The 18,707-nt window shown below is 42.7% G+C and overlaps 1 protein-coding gene across 1 annotated transcript in view; it reads left to right on the top strand.

The window, feature by feature from the left end:
- Window positions 1-18,707, top strand: part of TENM4 (teneurin transmembrane protein 4) — a 1,737,111-nt gene that overhangs the window by 1,616,237 nt on the left and 102,167 nt on the right. Inside the window, 1 exon segment of the mRNA XM_064365345.1 lies at window positions 11,430-11,576. Coding sequence (XP_064221415.1) covers window positions 11,430-11,576 — 147 coding nt within the window.

The raw sequence follows: 18,707 nt of genomic DNA, 5'->3' as shown, positions 1-18,707 counted from the left end.
TAAACAAAAGCTTCCTCTGGGGGTAAAGATCAAAATAATACCCTGAAGATACAATGACTTGGGTGAGCAAAACCAGACTTTCCAATGAAGAGAAATTATAAATAACAGCCACAAAATCTTCCGGAGTGCTTTGTTCACTTTTGGTTGGTTATTTTTTTTTTTGTTTTACTTTGTTTTGTTTTAAGACAGAGTCTCGCTTTGTTGCCCAAGCTAGAGTATGGTGGCATGATCTCAGCTCACTGCAACCTCCACCTCCTGGGTTCAAGCAATTCTGCTGCCTCAGCTTCCCGAGTAGCTGAGACTACAGGTGTGCACCACCACACCCAGCTAATTTTGATATTTTTAGTAGAGACAGGGTTTTGCCATGTTGGCCAGGCTGGTCTTGAACTCTGGACCTCAAGTGATCCACCAGCTTCGGCCTCCCAAAGTGCTGAGATTACAGGTATGTGCCACCGTGCCTGGCCCTTTGTCTGCATTTGAATGATAGCTCTCAGATTTCTTTTTCATAATCAGCAAATCCTTAACTGAGAGCCCACAAATCACTCATGAGGTATCAGCACCTGTGATAATACTATGGTTATCCCACTGGAAAGCATTCATTTACAACAGGACCTGCGGCTTGACAGGACAGATTCTGACAAGGAGAAAGAGAAAATTTACAGGGATCTACCTCAAGTGATCAGAGCACCAGTTTGATTTGCTGATGATTCTGGGAGACTTCAGCCCACATGTGGTAAGGGTGGGAACCTGACTTTGTGAATTTCTCTCAGTGTGGGTGTCACTGACCAGTTATCCAAAGAGAGAAGAGCACTAATGAATCCAAGAGCTTAGCAAGAACATCTCTTTGGTGGTGTGTCATCCGTCTGAAAGAAGCTCGGATGACTAGAACCACCAACCCATCCCCTGCTGTAGTGATTCTTGTTTCCTGTGGCCTAACCTGTACCAGTGATGCAGCCATTAGAGTTGCCCTGAGTCTCCTGGAGAATAAGAATGGAAAGCCTCTTGCCATGTTCTCCATAACTTTGGATAGGGGGCCCCTGAAGATTCTTAAGATTATCCCAAGAGAACCCTTTGGAAACCTCTGTTGGTAGAGGCAAGTCAAGGAAAGAAGTTCTTATGTTGGTGATCAGAGAAATGCCAAAGAGACCTGAGACTGCACAGACCAACCTCATGCCAAAAGCGCAGTCTGTAGCATCAATAGCTATAGTGTCACTGCTATCTCCGACTTTTCACACAGAGATAAGAACATAGTAGGAACATGAGAAACGTTTGTCCAATGCCAAAGAAACAAGTGTGGCCCAAGAGGAAACATGACTACTGCCATCGTCTTCATCCTGAAGTTCTGAAGAGAAAGGTACAGGCATTGATGAATTCCTGAATCCACCTTCCATAATGCAGACTCTGCATCATCTTTTCTAAAAGTTGGTACTTTAAAATCATGAATTTTTAAACAATTGTACTCAAGAGCATATGTGCCAAGGTTTTCAAACAATAAAAGCAACTTACATTATGGACTTCTACATGTGCCTTTTATAAATACATGGCACTAAAGTTCAAAGACTCGGTTGTCACTCCCATTTTCAATAGCCAAAGACAAGGCAGGTCCGCTCCATTCCCGGAAAACTCATGGACTTGGTATTAACTAGCTGTTAGCAGCTTTTGGATTCACAGTGTGGTTTGGGGGCTCTTTGTAGCAAAGGAATCCCTTTTGATTTGTGGAGTCAGGATTTGAAGTTTTGAATGACTACCCTTGTCTCCTGAAAACTTGCAATGCTGATGGTAACCATTTCCAGTGACTTCTTTTCCTAACTATGGTCTGGAGAAATTAGTAAGAATTTGTAAAGGTATCCAAAACATACTTTCACTGAATAGAGCTCTTCATGATTACATGGTTGTGGAAACTGAAATGGCTTTAGAAGAGAGGGAGTTCTCTTAAGTCAGCCACTGGCCCTGGGGAGATTACCCTTTAGAATGGATATAATCTTCACTTAACCACCAGAACCAAGATACCACCACTAAGTTTGGAAACAAAGTTATTTTCTTCAGAGAACTCCCTCCAAGTGGATGCTGCACAGTGATATGACCACTTGGATCCCAGTGATGGAGTCTCATCCAGCCTAGCCATCCCTGGGAAAGAAATCTAGGGTCACTCCACCTCTTCTGTAACTGGATTCAGAGTTATTACGAGAACTTATTATTAGGACCCTCCAAAATATTCTGCAAATATGAAAGCTAAGAAAACCACCAGAGCTAGGGAATTCTATGTATTCATACTCTTTGATAGCATATCCTGGGAGATGAGATAATAAGAAATTTTAGGCCACTTTGCAAAATTAGACAAATTAGCTTGACTAAGACTAAAGTGACAGATGGACCAAGAATCCAGAAAGCTTTCCCTTTAGCCAGAGATATTTCCTAGGCCATTTTTCTTGTGAGCTGTCCCCATTTTTCATTGCTTGGCATTCCATAGCTTTGTTTACTCACCCCTGCTTAGTAAGTACTCTCTTTTATTATATTCTGCATCTCATGGACTCCACAACATCTATAAGAATTAAGAAAAGCATGTGGCCTCAGCTAAAATTTCATCTTCCCAATTTTCCACTTGCTGTGCAGCCTCCAGAAGCGTATTTCATCTTGAACCAGAGACCACATGGATACCTGAACTGAGAACACAGCCTCTCATCCACTAGTCTTTGAGACTAATATATGTTGATGAACAACAATGTCTGTTCTATCCAGAGAATTGAAAAAATATAATTTATATTTTTTTTCTGAAGAGAGTAAGAATGTTTAAAGAGCCCTAGGGATTCCTGATAAGGCCACACCGTTGCAGTCCAGTCCTGTCTAATGGACTTTTGATTCATGTGTGAAATTGAGCTGAAGCTGGAGTGCAGCCTGACTGAAGGCATCATATTCTTCAGGAGACTGCCCAGCTACGTAGCCTTTGCAGAACACACTAGGGGGAGGTGTGGAGAGATAGGGAAAGAGAAGCTCCTCAAAGGGCTATAGCTATAGCCTAGGTAGGGCAGGTGAAATAGTATTAGTGATTTATGCTGGGGATTAAAAGGCCTGCCCTGCTCTAAACACACAGCCAGACACCCATATATATGCACCGTGGGGTTTACTTCAGAGCAACCTTTGATACCCATCCTCAAATAAGCAAAACTTTAGAAGGCCAAATAATTCAAGGCTTGGACACAACCCCTCCATTGGAAAACAAAGCACACATCATTCTGTCTTCAGAGTTAATAAGCATTGAAAAGTGGTCGGGTTTTCTTTTCTTTGTCCTGTTTTTTACAGTGACATCCATTGACCTGCACCTCATAGTCTGTGTAAGATGCACAAAGGAGGGATGCATCTAACTTAGAACACTAAGCATTCAGCATTCAAGCATATGTGGGCACATGTGTACATGGAAAATTCAAGAATGGCAAACAGACAATCTAGCAATATATTTGACCAAAGACTCAGCCTCCTTCGCTAGTACATATCAGAGATGATTCAAATTTTGCATGTTTCTAAATTCCAACTTCTTGGAAATGCCCAGATGGGGTACCACTTGTTCTTGGTATGGCTGCTTCACCTGTGGGGAGGTTGGATGCTGCTCTGAGTAGTCAAAGGGACAGGCTCTGGTTTTCTGTAAAGCCAGACAAAGCTGGCAGAGTGGGAGTGTGGCCACTTTTGCAGCTTCCCATCCTCCTTGGTCTGTTTTCCTTATTCATATGTCTTCTTGTTTCTGTGATCACATTTCCAAATGCCTGGATCACAGAACGAGTTGAAGTTCCTTTTGACCATTCCTGGAGAATGCTTGCTCTCCCTCCTCCTCTCTCGTGTCGTCCTGTCTTTGGTTTTATTTTCCCGACCATGGCATAGGCCAGTCCCAAACGTGGAGCACAATCCCTTTGTCTCTTTAGCATCTGGCATGGTTATGTGGCAGGCGGTATTGCACTTACTTGATCCTACCTTAAATGTCCTGTCTTTTATCTCCCTAGCTCACTATCTGGATAGGGTAGTTAAAGGTATGGTCTTCCTTCCTCTATTTTCCTGTTGTCTTTGTGTGTGTGTGATTGTGTATAAGCATAAAAGAAGAAATGTGTATATAAAAACGTATATACACCCCATAAGCATGATGTCTAGATGCTACCACATCCCCAGTTTTGTCACAGCATCCATTGCCCAAAGGGCATGGGTTTTCAGTCAACCGGTGGTTGATATACCTGGAGTGTCATTCTCCCCTCAAGATTCTGACAACACCATTGCACTTTTGTTTTTCCCTCCTCCTGCCCCACATACATACACCTTTCACTCTTTCCACCCCATCTCATGTCACCCTGCCCATCTGTTATGGCCCCTGGTCCACCAGAATTAAGATGCTGGCAACCAGGGTGGGTGGCCTGAGAGAGGAAGAGACCCAAGAGCAAAAGATTTTAAGGACTACTTTTTAGTTCTACTGTGTTTATTCATCCAACAGGCATCTATGGAGCACCCACTGTGTACTAGGTACCTGTGCCAGGGTCTGGAGACAAGGGGACAAACAGACCCCTGACCTCAGGGAGGAGATGGTCTGTTTGTTTTGTTCGTTTCTTTTCCTTTTCAGAGAAGGCCTGACTTTGGTAAGTTTTATCTTTGAAGAGTATTCCCTAAAGGCAAAGTAATTCCTTCCTTTTTAAACATTTACATTAATTAGGTGGTACCTGATTTTCCAAATAGGCCACATTGCTCTAAGAATAAGTCTCAGAATAATCAGATATATGTGCTCTTAAAAGACTCTAAGCTCCTTGAGGAGAAATACCACGTCCTAGTCATCTTTTTGTTCTCAGGCCCTAACACAGCACCTGGTACAAAATATGTGCTCAGCAGATAGGGACATACTCTGGAGTCAGACTGCTTCGGTTTGAATCCCAGCTTCAACACACAAAGGATTTAACTTCTCTTCTCTTGCTAACAGGACCCACCTCATAGGGCTAGCATGAGGATTAAATGAAGTAATGAATACAAAGTGCTTAGTATATGGGCAGGAATGATGCTCAATAAGTATGAATTATGCTGTTTTATCATCATATTCTTATTCTCACCCTTAATTTGAAGAAGGACTTCATTAGCTAGATTCATTTTTGAGACCATAAAGGAAAAGGCTAAATTGGCTTTTAATAAGAGGTAGCAACAGCTGTTTTAAAACTTATGGAAAGGATTTTGGGGAGACATAACTGACTAAATGCTTTTCAGCTGGGACAGCTCTGCCAAGTACAGCAAAGGTGTTGCATAGGACCCAGCAGATGGAAGAGGAGCGAGGGTCTTCATATTTCATGTGCTGGTCCTCAACTGAGAATAAAATCATTCCGGCAGGAAAGAGTAGTACCTCCGAGCCTCTTTAAAACAGGCATTTCAAACATTATCATTAGCAGAGGACTCTTCAGGGTGGGCTAACTTTTATCATGTTACCATCTATTTGATGGGAAATTTTTCTACTATTTGAAGTTTTTCACATCCATGAGTCTTAAGTGAGTCGTGTGATTTTTTTTTTTTTTTAGGGGAACAGATATAATGATACCCATTTGATTGAAAGAGTAAACTGAAGTTGAGGAAGTTGAGTGGGTCATCCTGGGTCACAGTTCTAATAAGTAGCAGAGCCAGGGCTCTACGTTTCCTGGCTTTATCCATATTTCCAACATCCTATCTTCTGTCACCATAAGTCACTGAGAATGTCCGTAATTTCCAATACATTTTCCTCCACACCACATCTTCCAAACTGCCACCCTCACTGAGAAGTGGCCCATATTCTTTCCCAAATCACCTGTTCTGATCTTTAGTTCAGAAAATATCACCAGAACCTTAGTTGGATTAGGTCAATGAATCATAACTTGCTTTAAAAGGCAAATGTTTCTTGTCAAAATCTAGATCTGACCCAAGCCCTCATCTGATTGAGATTTTGGTATGATGGATACTAATTCTAAAAACAGAATTCAGAGACCTGTCTCATGGAAGCTCAGGTCTTGTGAGAGTAGAGTACATTACTGTTCAGAGATGGGCTGGATTTTGTTCATTGCTTCCCAGTTGCTTTGGTAGACACTAAAGAAACAACATTTACTCAACAAATATGCTGAACTCCTTAGTGCTGGGAAATATGAATATCACACAACAGATATGGTCCCTGCTCTCAAGGTGCCTGCAGTCTAGCAGAGAAGACACTAAAATAAATAACTCCAACAAAGTATGATGAGGGTATGACAGGGAAGTCCAAAGGCCACCATTTAGAAAGTAGCCACCCTACCAACTTACATTGTTGGGGCCTTGTAGATTGTGGAACTTAACATAGGGTATGAGAAAGGTTCTGAAGGTTTTTAAAAGCAAGATGATAACTAGATCACATTTGTGATTTGGAAAATCAGTCTGGCCCTATTGTGAAGGGAGAATTGAGGAGGGACTATTGAGAACAAGAAGACTGATTAGCAGGCTATTGCTGTCATCTAGATAAGAGATGATGATGGCTTTGTCTAGGGAAGTGAATATATAGAGAAAAAAAGTACAAGAGGACTAATAAGAGCAGCAAAGAAGTGGACCATTTGATATATTATAGGTGTATTGCATAGCATCCATGCCACTTAAATGAAAAATACCTTCAAGGATTCTGAAAGTCTTCTAATCATACCTGGTGCTAGCTGCAAGGAGGCCTTCTTCATAGGCCTTAGCAGGAGATTGAAGATAAAGTGGCCCCTTGTCATTTAAAGGGTATTATTTCTTGAAAAGCTTTGTTATCCCTTCTCTAAACTTTAAAATTACATTATTTTGACTCTAGCAAATGCCTGGTGTGAGTCCTTCCAGAAGGGATTATTACTGTCAGGTGGGCTCTCTGAATTATTGATAAGTTTTGGGGTTTGTGGAATTAATCAGCCTCAGCAGTGGGTAAGGATGGGCACACTACTTTAAGAAAGTCAACAAGTCATCCTGGAGGAGGCTTCCTCATGCTGGCTAATGGGCGTGTGATTATTCTGGAAGCAAATGGCTGGATGAAAGCAAACCTCATTCCACCCACAGGTACTCAAAGTCCATCTGAAACTTATAGGATAATGCAGATCTTCAGGGTATCACTTGGTTCATTTGAAGAAATTGACTGTGGATTTTCACATTTGTGATTCTCTGTGATTTCACATCTAGAGCTAACCCTCCCTGAAAACACCTGCTCCACAGCTTCCAAACTGGCACCTCAATGATTCATTGACCTAATCCCACTAAAGATCTGGTGATGATCTTTTCAGGCAGCCTCAGAGCAGCACGGATTATGTGCCCAAGATGCCATGTGCCCACAGGAGTTCACTAGAGCAGGGCTTCCCAGAGAGGGTTCCATGGAATGGAATATTGCCCAGGTTAGTAGCAGAGTGGGGGGAAAGAGTTCTGAGGTCAAACTGTATAACGCTGTAGTAATCAAATAAGCAGCTTTCTTTATTCTAAGACTTCTTGGAGTCTTTAATATATTGATACTCGGTGTGACTATAAAAGTATAGGATGCAGTGTTTCCCAAACTTATTTGACTGCAGAAGCTTCTTGTTGAGGACCTCATAGAACTACTGTTTCACAAGGTTCACTTTGAGAAGTGTGGTTTGTGATTATAAGGCCTATTTTCAACCCTTCCTAGAACAAAATACGGTATGAATAAAAAGAATATACAATTTTTTAGGGCAGATGATATATCTTGTCTCTGTGTACCCCAAACCTAACACAGAGTCCAGCATTCACCAGGTACTGAGTAAAGTTTGTTGAATTTAAGAATGGAATCAACTAACTTGAAATTGTTTCGACCTACTCTATTGGGTTGGTTATGCCAGAAGGACCTAATAGATCATCTCATCCAAATCCTTATTTTATAAATGGGGAAATTGAGTCCCAAAGAGAGAAAGTAACTTTCCCAACTCCCCTCATATTAGTCAGGACAGAACCGAGGTTTCTTGTCTCATTCGTTAATTCATTTTAACAAATACATATTGAGTGTCTGCTACGTGCAGGCACTGGTACATTCCAACAGAAGAAGTAAGACAATGAAACTAATTGCAGAATTGATCATTTAAGTATCCTTAGGACAGCTGCTATTGAGAGAAGTACAGTATGCTAGGAAAGCATGAATGGTGGCCTGTACTGGGACTCACGGCCCTGAACCCATCATGCCACCTCCCACCACACTGCATGTTCATGGCACCATGGGACAAGCCCAGTGCTTGTCTTGGCTATCTTTGGGAAGAAATTATTTATAAGAACCATAGCTTTTGACATAAATATTATACAACTTGGACTGGCAAAGGGTTATTTTCTTGTTTATGAATTTCTTAGTGAAATTATACAAACTTAAAACAAGTAAATCCAATGGTAATAACACCTCTCATTTATTGAATGCCTACTTATGTTACCCACCGTGATAAATAATTGGTATATCTTATCTCATTTAATATTCTCAAATACTCTTTGATCAGGTATTATCTCCATTTTACAGATGAGAAAACTGAAGCTTAGAGTTAAATAATTTAACAATTTTAACACAGATAGTAAGTAAAATGATGGCGCTAGGATTTGAACTGAGGTTTGTCCAACTCCAATGTCCTCACTCTATTATAATACATGGCTTTTATTAAAAATTTAGGATTAAATGATGTGAAATTGGATCTGCTCTAGAAAATCCATATCTGAACATTTTTAACAAAAAGTGACTTATTTTAGAAATCTATGTAAAATGCCTAGCACAGTGGCCAGCCCTAGTAGACCCTTAGTATGTGGCAGCTGTCATTGTCTCACTGTCCTGAAGCATCTAAAACCAGAGGTTGGCAAATTACACCCAAAGACCAAATTGGGCCCTTTACCTATTTTTGTAAATCAAATTAGTTGTAGCACAACCATGCTTATTCATTTAAAATTATGTGTGGCTGCTCTCAAGCTGTAATGGCAGAGTTGAGTAATGGCAAGAGACCATATGGCTCACAAGCCTAAACTATTTATTCTCTGGGTCTTTACAGAACAAGTTTGCTGACTCTGATCTAGATAACTGCCTCAGTTTCCTATTTTGCCTTTCTGTGAGCCCCACCTGAGGTTATGGGTACAGCACATGATATTATATGCCCTCTGCCCAAAATAGAGAGAAGGTAAAGGTGAGTAGAAGATTCAGATACTGTGTTTGAGCTGTATGCCAGGCTTTGTGCATCATGCATACCTTATCTTATTTAACCCTCCCAACAACCCCATTTTATAAGTAAAGAGACTGAGGCTCAAAGAAATTCAATAACGTGCCTAAGTCATACAGCCACTGAGTGGTACAGCCAAACTTTGATATGCCTCTCCAGCTTGTGCTCTTACACAAGAGCACAAGAGATACTCTTTGCATCTTATAAGATGCTATATCTTACAGCAAAAGGAAGCAGTCAGCTATCATTCTTAAAAATCGGACCCTATTTCCTCCATGACTAATTCCAAATACAAACTTAATTGAAAACAAGTCCCAGCTGGACGGACAAAAGTTGATATGAGACGAATTGAAGAAAACAGAAAGCTGTGATTGCTTAGATCACTAGAGGTGACTGATGTTGGCAACCAAGTCAGATTGCCTGGACAGTTACCTGTGTGTCACAGCTCTGCTCCTGAGGCTCACTTTTACAACTTCTTTCTCAGTCACCTTTTGGAGTGGCCATGCTGGTAGCCTCCCATTTTTCCCAGCAGGCTCCTGCTGTACAGAAACCCATAGTCTACATATACTTCTAACTTTCAAGGAATCCCTCCTAGGCTGGAGTATATAATTGATACATGTTTCTTCCTTTAATGGAAAACACAGTGGCCAGATTGATTGGTTGCTTTGTTGAACATCTCAAGTGGAAATAAACATGTTCTTTTCTTTTACTTTTGAATAACCGTCAGCTATCAAAAGTCATTGAAACACTCGGTTTTAGATTCTGATTGATCAGCCATTTAGTGAGTGGCTTCTTGGGCCAGGTCTTGTACTGGACAGCCACTTTCACATTTGTTGGCCCATTTAAGAGTAATGAGTCAATTTCCCATTACTTCATGGCAGAAAATTCAGTTTGTAGCCATATTTGGAGCACTTTGCTGCTCATAATGATAAAACAAATTATGCTTTATAACTGACACAGCACTTTCACACTCATACCTCTCCCAAGGCTGAGCAGGGGCAGAGAGGAGATGGAAGGTATGCCAGTGACAGGTGGTTTTTGATAGCCCTTTGGAGAAGGGGGTTGGCAGGATTGTTAATATAAGGACTTGAGTTAAAACCAAGTAGCACAGTAGGAGCTGAAGTGAATCCTCTAACTTAACATATTCTCATAGATTTCTGAGCCACAAACTCAGGGAGGTTTAATGACGTGGCAATCAAAAAGCCTGCAAATCTACTTTAATAGGATTTTTTAAAATTCTCCCACTATAATATGGTCCAAGGAGAACCAACACAAAATATTGCCTGACGCTTCTTGATCAAATCATCTACAGCCGTCTCAGATGGCCACACCTGTGTTAAGTTCCCACCATATTTTGTACATCTTTAGGGCATTTAGCAGTGAATTTTTTTGCCTATATAAATTTGTCTCCTTTGATAGGCTTCATGCTCCTCATGAATAAGAATAGGTCTTACTCATTTCTGTACCTCCAGTGCTAGCCCAGAGAAGGTGCTTCATAAATGACAGACAGGCAGATAGAGGTGCATATGAGCGTAATGAGAGCAGAGCAGCCTGGCTGTACCTATGTTGCACTCACAGGCAGCCCTAGTTAGTCTTTCACAATGGTGATCGCAGCTCCTCTGCATGCAGAGCCCTTTTCTAAGTGTAGCTATAGACAAGATGGTAAGAAAAAGCCCCAAGCCCTCTTCCTCAAAGCAAAGACAGTTGTTTAGGAGAAAATAGGACAAAATAAATGAAAAGCCTAGGGTCCAATAAAATTGACCTACTTCAACAGTTGGAAAAAGTAACACCTTTTAGAATGATACCCAGAAGTGCTGAGGAAAGGGAGGAATAGACAGAAAGATGTTTCCTTTGTGCTAAACAGCCGCCAAAGATCAGAGGAACACACGAGAATGAACAAGAAGCAAGGGTCAGGCAGAAAACTTCGTTGGTTAGATTCTGACAGGCCGACCTCTACTGACTCCAGCTCCAGAATCCCTGTCACTTTTGAAAGAGGGGCTTTTAGATGCAGAAGGTGTGGGTTTCAGACCTATCCCTGCCACTTCTGACTGTGCGACGTTGGCAAGTCCTTTCACCTCTCTGAGCCTCAGTTGCCTTCTCTGTCAAGTGGCAATTCCCAACGATACCTGCCTCCCTGGGCTGCTGTGGGCATTCGTGTGCTGATGGATATGAAGGCATTTTGCAAGCTGACAGGTAGTGTGTGAGTGTGTGTGACGGCAGTTGACTCTGGATGATCAGACCTCGACTCTGTACTTTGTCTTGCAGAGGGTTGCCCTGGGTTGTGCAATGGCAACGGCAGATGTACCTTAGACCTGAATGGTTGGCACTGCGTCTGCCAGCTGGGCTGGAGAGGAGCCGGCTGTGACACTTCCATGGAGACCGCCTGCGGTGACAGCAAAGACAACGATGGAGGTAGGGCTCCGGCACCCATGGGCCCCAGGCAGCTCCAGAGGGCAGGAGACCAGAGTGGAGAATAGGTTATTACTGAGCTAACAGGCCACCAACACACCAGTTGTCCAGTTAGCGGGACCTGCGGCGCGAGCTAAAAACTGCACATGTGGCTTAGGGATGAGTGTGTATCACAGGTGTTCCCTTCGAATCCATTAAAATTAACTAATGTAAATGAAAGTAATTGTTATGCAGCAGCCAGTATAGAGGAGAAGGCATATGGAAGAAAGGTTTCTAACAATTCAACAGTAGAATGAGATGTCTGGCAAAGTTATGGGTCCCCCTCACTGGAGGTGGATAAACACAGACCGTCTAATTCTTTATCACAGAAGCTGCAGAGGGACGCTTCTCCAAGGGATTGAGGTTGAGTTACCTTTGGTCAAGGTCTCTTCTCCTCTAATTCGGGCGGGTCCCCTCACTTACTACAGCAGATACCTTTTGTAATAGAAATGGCTTTTGCTTTGGCTTTTTAAAAAGTGCTAGACAGTCAAAGCCCAAGGAAAGAGGTGCTCGTCTTATAGAACATTCATTAGCTGAGAGTGAAGACCTGAATTCCAGCTCTGGCTTTGACTCCCTGTGCATCCTTACACATGCTACTCGGTGGCTCTGGGCTTCACTCTCCTCATGTATAAAATGAGGGAGCTGGCTCATGAGTACCATTTCAGTCCTTATCTTAGTCATAGAATTAACCTTCATTTTTCTGTTGCATTAACTTGGATAGATAAAACCAAATGTGTTCTACTTTCCCACTTGGAAGATATATCAATCATTCCTGATTCTTCCATTCACAGGTGGTTATTAGGAGAATAGAAAGATAAAGATATGAATAAAAAATCAAAGCAGTTAACCCTTTCTTCCTAATAATGGCCTACCGGTTGGCTTAGTCCAGACAAGTCTGTATGGCTCCCTTATATTTATACCAAAGGGCTTTCTAATACGTTGCACAGGGTAGAAAATCAATAGGTCAGAAACTCAGCATCCTAACCTTTGGGAATCTTCTACTTAGAGGAATTCTCAAACTCCAAAGCACCATAAGAATTAAAAGGCCAGTGTGTGATACTGTGATTTCTGCGGTTTATTTGCCTTGAGTGGGTTTCAGTGGCCTAGAAAGGGCTGTTTCAGAGCAGTGGTCTTTGAGCCAGCCAGCTTTCAGCCCTTCTGCCTGCTGCCTAAATCCAGGAGGTAATCGGGCCTGATGCACCCAGGCCTGGGCCCAGTGGAACAATTGTCAACAAGGAGCTTGTGGGGTTGGCCACAGTAGCTAGGCAGAAACAGAAGTTCTGTGTTCTCCTGTGATCTTGCAGGGTTGAAGTATCCCTTAATCAATCTGAAACTTGTGGAGTTCATTAATTTTTGTGCTCCTTAAATATCCAGAGTTCTTATTTTAGAATTGGGCCCTATGCCAGGCATAGAGATAAGGAAGTCCCGTCCCTGTACACCAGCAACTCAAATGAGGGAGAAAGACCCAAAGTTAAGTGCTAATAAACTGTGATAAGTGCTGTTGTAGAGTTATATATTGGTTGTTGTGGGAGTAGGAAAACATTCATCAAGAAGGTGATACTTGGATGGGTAGCGGTTCCCTAGAAAGAAAAGGACTTTCTATTTAGAGATATCATCATGGGCCAAGGCAGGACAAAGTAGGGAAGGGCACCAAGCACCCCTGTCTTCAGGCAAGGTAAAGTGCATTTATGGTTACTCTTCATAGGAAAGAGATGTCAGCCTACATTATCTGCATGATTTTCTCAGCATTCACTTTCACTTTGCCTGTGTAGGCATAATTCCAATGACTAATAATAACATTCGTGTAATAGAAGAAAAGGGGAGGAGAGGAGCTACCATTCCCTTCTCACAAGTCAAAAGTCTTGGCCAAAGCCTTCAAACAGCTGTTGAACATCTGGGCAGCAAAATAACTGCATGTCTTTAGGAAATATGGGGAAAGGGCACTCCGTTCTCCCTCCCAGTATGCATAAAATTATAGATTATAGAACAAGGCTCATTGATTATCTCCCATGAAATATAATTCAAGTGTATCCTCTGTTTGCCATTCTTCAGAGCCAGCCCTCCTAGCACTAGAACTCACCAGTGTTAACATGGGGCATGGGCATACCGTAGCTCAAATCCCACAGCTCTGGGGGAAGAGAGAAGTTCTTGTCATAGGAAATGGGGCTGATCCAGACCCCAGGGGAACAGAGCCTCCTCCAGTTGTTCTGAGAGATGAGCCAGCGGAAGGTGGAAAAGATCAATCAGAAACTTCCCAAATGTGGGAGAATATGCCACTTGCATTTTTGGAGCATGTTATAGGCTGTAACAAGCTTGCACGTACTTTATTCACTCACTCAACAAATGTTAACCAAGTGTCTACGCTGCATCGGGCACTGTCCTGGGTACTAGGGCATCAGAGATAAATAAGATGCAGTCCCTACCCTTGTGAAGGTCACAACATAGAGGCAGAGAGAAACAGCAAGTAATGGCAATGCAGTGGGATAATTGCCGGGATAAAGGAGCATCCACTTATTCAACTGATACCAGATGCCTGGGTGCCCTACTGGGAACTGTGATGTGGTTTCTGTCCCATGAGACTTTCAGTTCAGCCAGGAAGATATCCCATGGGTCATCATGGTTGGAAATAAAACCAGTTGCGAAGTCCAGATTGTTGAGAGTCCTTTACCTTGGGTTCTCAACTGTGAAATGAGGAAACGTCTCACCTCAGGGCCTTCTCAGTTCAGTGGGCTGTCCACCTATTGTGGGAGCCAAGGGGAATATGCGTAGGACCTCTGCTTTGCAGGGTGGCATAGATGAAACAACCATAAAGGGTAGAATGTCTCCAAGTGGCCTCTTTATCGTTCTGTGCCTTGGCCAAATGGGGACAGTTTTAGTGGAGGGAGAGGAAGAAAGGACACGTGAGTAAGCCATATTTGCAATGGGCTGCTTTCAGTTCAGTCAAGCACACCTTTGTCAGGCTCCTGCTATCTACAAGGCACCGTGCTCCTTTCCAAGGAGACATAAAGACCAGGGAACATGGCCCAGTCTGTCTCCTGCAAGAAGCTCACAGTCATTTGTAAGAAACTGTCATCCAAATGACTCAATCTGATGGAAGCAGAATTAAATAAGTGCCTTTATTTCAGCCATGACAGGGTGTACAGCATAATCCCAAATAAATCATTGAGGCCGGAGGGAAATCGTGTTAGAGTCTCACTGAGTGGTTGTTCTTAGATGATGTGACTCAGGGCTTGGGAAAGGCATTAACAGAGTTTAATGTTGAGTAACAGGGCTGAAAGGGACATCAGAGAACATTGACTTTAACTCCCGCTCCTGCATGTTTACAGACAGGACAACTGGAGCCCAGAGAGGAGAGGTGACATTACACATGTCATAGTCACAAAGAAAGTCATTACATGGCCTGGACTAGACTCTTCAGCCATGCCACATGGCCTTGTGAACCTAGAGCACTTCTGCCTTTTCCTAGTGATTTATCCTCCACCTAGAAGTGTAGTGTGAGTACTTACTCAGATTTAAGTAGGCTGCAGCAGTACCACAAAGCCTACTAGAGCATAAAGACTTGTATGTCACTTTACAGTTTGCAAAGCAATTCTGCATCCACCCAACGACACTGTTAGGAATGTGGCATTATTATCCCCTTACGATTCCCTTATGACAAAGAAAAGGAAGCTTAGTGAGTATTTTGCAGAGGTCACACAGCTGGCCGGTGGCAGAAACTACCAGAGTATGTGAGGTTTGGTGACATTAGAGCTTCTCACTGTGTCTGGATCTCAGACATATGGCCCATTGTAGACCCCTGTGGCCCTTCAAGTTATCTAAGAACTCCTGGTTACTCTTCATTCACAATTTGCTTGGCTTAAAACAACACATTTTAAATGAAACTTGAAATCAGGTTTCATTAAGAATGCTACAACATTGTTTTTAAACTATGAGACAAAAAGAAACAAAGCTACACTTTGGGAGGCTGAGGCAGGTGGATCACTTGAGGCCAGGAGTTCCAGACCAGTCTGGCCAACCTGGTGAAACCCCATCTCTACTAAAAATGCAAAAAATTAGCTGGGTGTGGTGATGTGCACCTGTAATCCCAGCTACTTAGGAGGCTGAGGCATGAGAATCACTTGAACCCAGGAGGCGAAGGTTGCAGTGAGCTGAGATTGTGCTTGTGCACTCTAGCCAGGGCAACAGAGGAGGACTCTGTCTCAAAAAAAAAAAAAACAGCTGAACAGTATGACTGAGCCAGGAGTAGCTTTACTGGTTTGTTTTTGTTTTCATTTATGGCTGATGGTTAGATTTAAAAATGGAAAACAGATCCTTCATGTGACTCGATGACTGCCAGTCTTCTAAAGCTGTCACCTTGGGCACTGTCTCCTGAGAGGCACCAGCAGGCAGGCAAGCAGAGGGGCCATAACTCACCCAGCAAAGTGAAGCCTCTGTGTGTCCCACTTGACAAAAAAGGTGTGCCTCATTTGTACTGTGTGCTTTGTGAAGCCTCTTATTAAGTACAGACACATGCATCATCTCATTTTATCCTCTCATGGGGATGTTTATTCATGCCCATTTCAAAGATGGTGACACCATGTCCCAAAGATGCTAAGTCACTGTAAGACGAGGATAATAGTGCCCACCTGGCAGGGTTGCTTTGAGGATCGCAGGTTATATATTGAAAGTACCCGAGAGGCAACATAGCACAGTGATTCAAAGTACAGGATCTGGACCCAGATTGTCTGGATTCAGCTCCTGGCTCCCTGATTTGCTGACTGCGTGATCTTGAGTGAGTTACTCAACTTCTCTTAAGACTTAGTTTATCAACTACAGATATCAGTTGTGTTTCTCCTGCTCCTTTCCACCTGCAGTCACAGAAGCATGATATTTATTATAAAATATATATTTATAAATATTTTTAGAAATTGGAATTACATCCTCTATGACATTTTACATTCTGTTTTTTTCACTTAAGATTATGGTATATTTCTCTATATAATATGTTTTGAGCTTTTTTTTTTTTTTTTTTGTTAAAGTCTGTATTCCAATCTGTTACACGCTCACTGCTAGGAAAGAATCCAAATGTACATAAAGGAAAACAATAGCCATCGTTGAGCACATTCCTGAGTGCCAGGCACTGTACTAGGCACTGTGCGTACATGATCTCCAGTCTTTACAAGAAACTTGCAAAGCAGACATTTACATGCAGGGAAACTAAGGCTCAGAGAACTGAAATGATTTGCCCAAAGTCACACAGTGGCTCAGCAGGAGCGCTAGGATTAGATTGGAACTTTTTTTTAAAAAGCCTCCGGGATAAAAACTCCATTAGAATTTAAGCAACCACGCCTCTTCTGATAAAGGATCTTTAAGCAGCTTCAGGGTCTGATAATTTCTTTTGGTGCTCTTTGCCCCATGAAAAAACAATCATGGGTTGCAATAGATAATTGAGAGATGCAACCTAGAAGGAAAAATTTCAGGAAAACTGAGAATGAAGTTCTCTGTCTTCCCTTTTCCTCCTCATCTCCGATTGCTGGAAGGGAGAGTTCACATAAAACCATAGAATTTGGTCACCCTTCAGACTATCTCTAAACCACATTTCTCATGATAAGAGACAAGAGAGAAATTGACCTTTAAAAATCTTGTGTTCAAAGGGGAAGATAAAGACTTTGCAAGCCTTTCGAAAGAAGGCACAGAATTTGTTATAGCAAATGACAAAATCTTTTCCCCAGTGTGTATAGAAAGGGAGACACATTCCACCTTCCACCCCCAGGGCCTCCTCAGACGCTATTATAAAACAGTTCTGTGGCCAGACTGCAGATAAGAGTGAGATAAAGTTGGCTAATGGGTCATCAAGCCAAGAAAAAGTTAAGCCTACAGAAAGACTGATGGGCTTACTATACACTGTCCATGGGGCTGTGAGGTAAAGGAACCATGCAAACAACTACTCAAAATAGTTGTTTACAAAAAAATAGTTTACTACTCCACAGATTGCCCCACCTTGCCCTATCCCACACCCATATTCCCCTTTTTATCCATCCCCATCCTTCTAGTCTCAGTTTAAGCATTCTCTCTTCCAGGAAATAACGCAGCCCCCAGCCTGAGTTGGGGTCCCGCCTTTGGGCTTCCACAGCCCCTTCTGCTTCCTTTTTCTCTAGCACTCAGTTGTCTCTGTCTGCCCCACTACACCACATCCTTTAGAGGCGTGACTCTGTTTTATTCCTGAACATCCAGTGCCTAACACAGGCTCTGCCAGCCATATAATGGGTACTAAGTGAACATTAACAGGCGTGTTCCCTGTGTCTCTTTTCTAAGCAGAGGGATGAGTTCTTGCTTTAGGGAATGGCTTCCATCACACCCCATGGCCCTTGATTGGCCCTGTCAAGCTGATAGAGCTGTCTAATTTGGGATTCTCACATAAAAAATGCATGCATGCATTCATTCAACCAATGTGATGCTTACCGTGTGCAAGGCACTGTGCTATGCATTTGAGATACAGAGATAAACAAATCAATTTCTGCCCCCTGTGGAGAGGCAACAGAACTTGGGAGCCAGAAAATCTGGAGCATTACTATAAAGAGTTGTCCTCTGTGGAACTATGCCTAACAGCTGGATGTGGAGAAAGATAACAGACCCAATTCCCAGCTCTGCTCTTTTACTAGCAGTATGATGTCAGGGAAATCACATAACCTGAGCCCCAGTGTCCTTATCTGTAAAGGTGAGAAGGTTATTTTTAATAGCACGCTCCTGCATACTCTTTACTTCCTGTGAAAGTCACAGCAGGCCGGCCACCAGGGGAGATGGGTTTCTGGTATGTAAAGGCCAGGAGGTGGCCATCAACCAGGCCCACAGCCTTGAGACTGCCCCATGTACCCTTGGCCTCCCCAGTGAGGCTGCAGACATGAGAAACGGAAATGAGGGGCCCAAGGGCCCACCACTCACTGGCCACTATTAAGGTCACACAACAAATAGGAAGTTGCTTTTAGTCAGGACTGCAGTGGTTCACTCAAAGAAGGGCCACATGGCCAGCAGAGGACTTGGCCCAAATCTGTGCCCAGCCTCTGTCCCCAGAAGGGGCTCCAGAGAACAGCCACCAGCATGGGAAAGACATTCAAA

Source organism: Aotus nancymaae, unplaced genomic scaffold (assembly GCF_030222135.1).
Source record: "Aotus nancymaae isolate 86718 unplaced genomic scaffold, 86718_ANA_hifiasm-v0.15.2.pri h1tg000059l, whole genome shotgun sequence".
Taxonomy (NCBI): domain Eukaryota; kingdom Metazoa; phylum Chordata; class Mammalia; order Primates; family Aotidae; genus Aotus; species Aotus nancymaae.
Note: the sequence above shows the minus strand (reverse complement) of the source record. Positions and strands in the feature narration are given on the sequence as shown.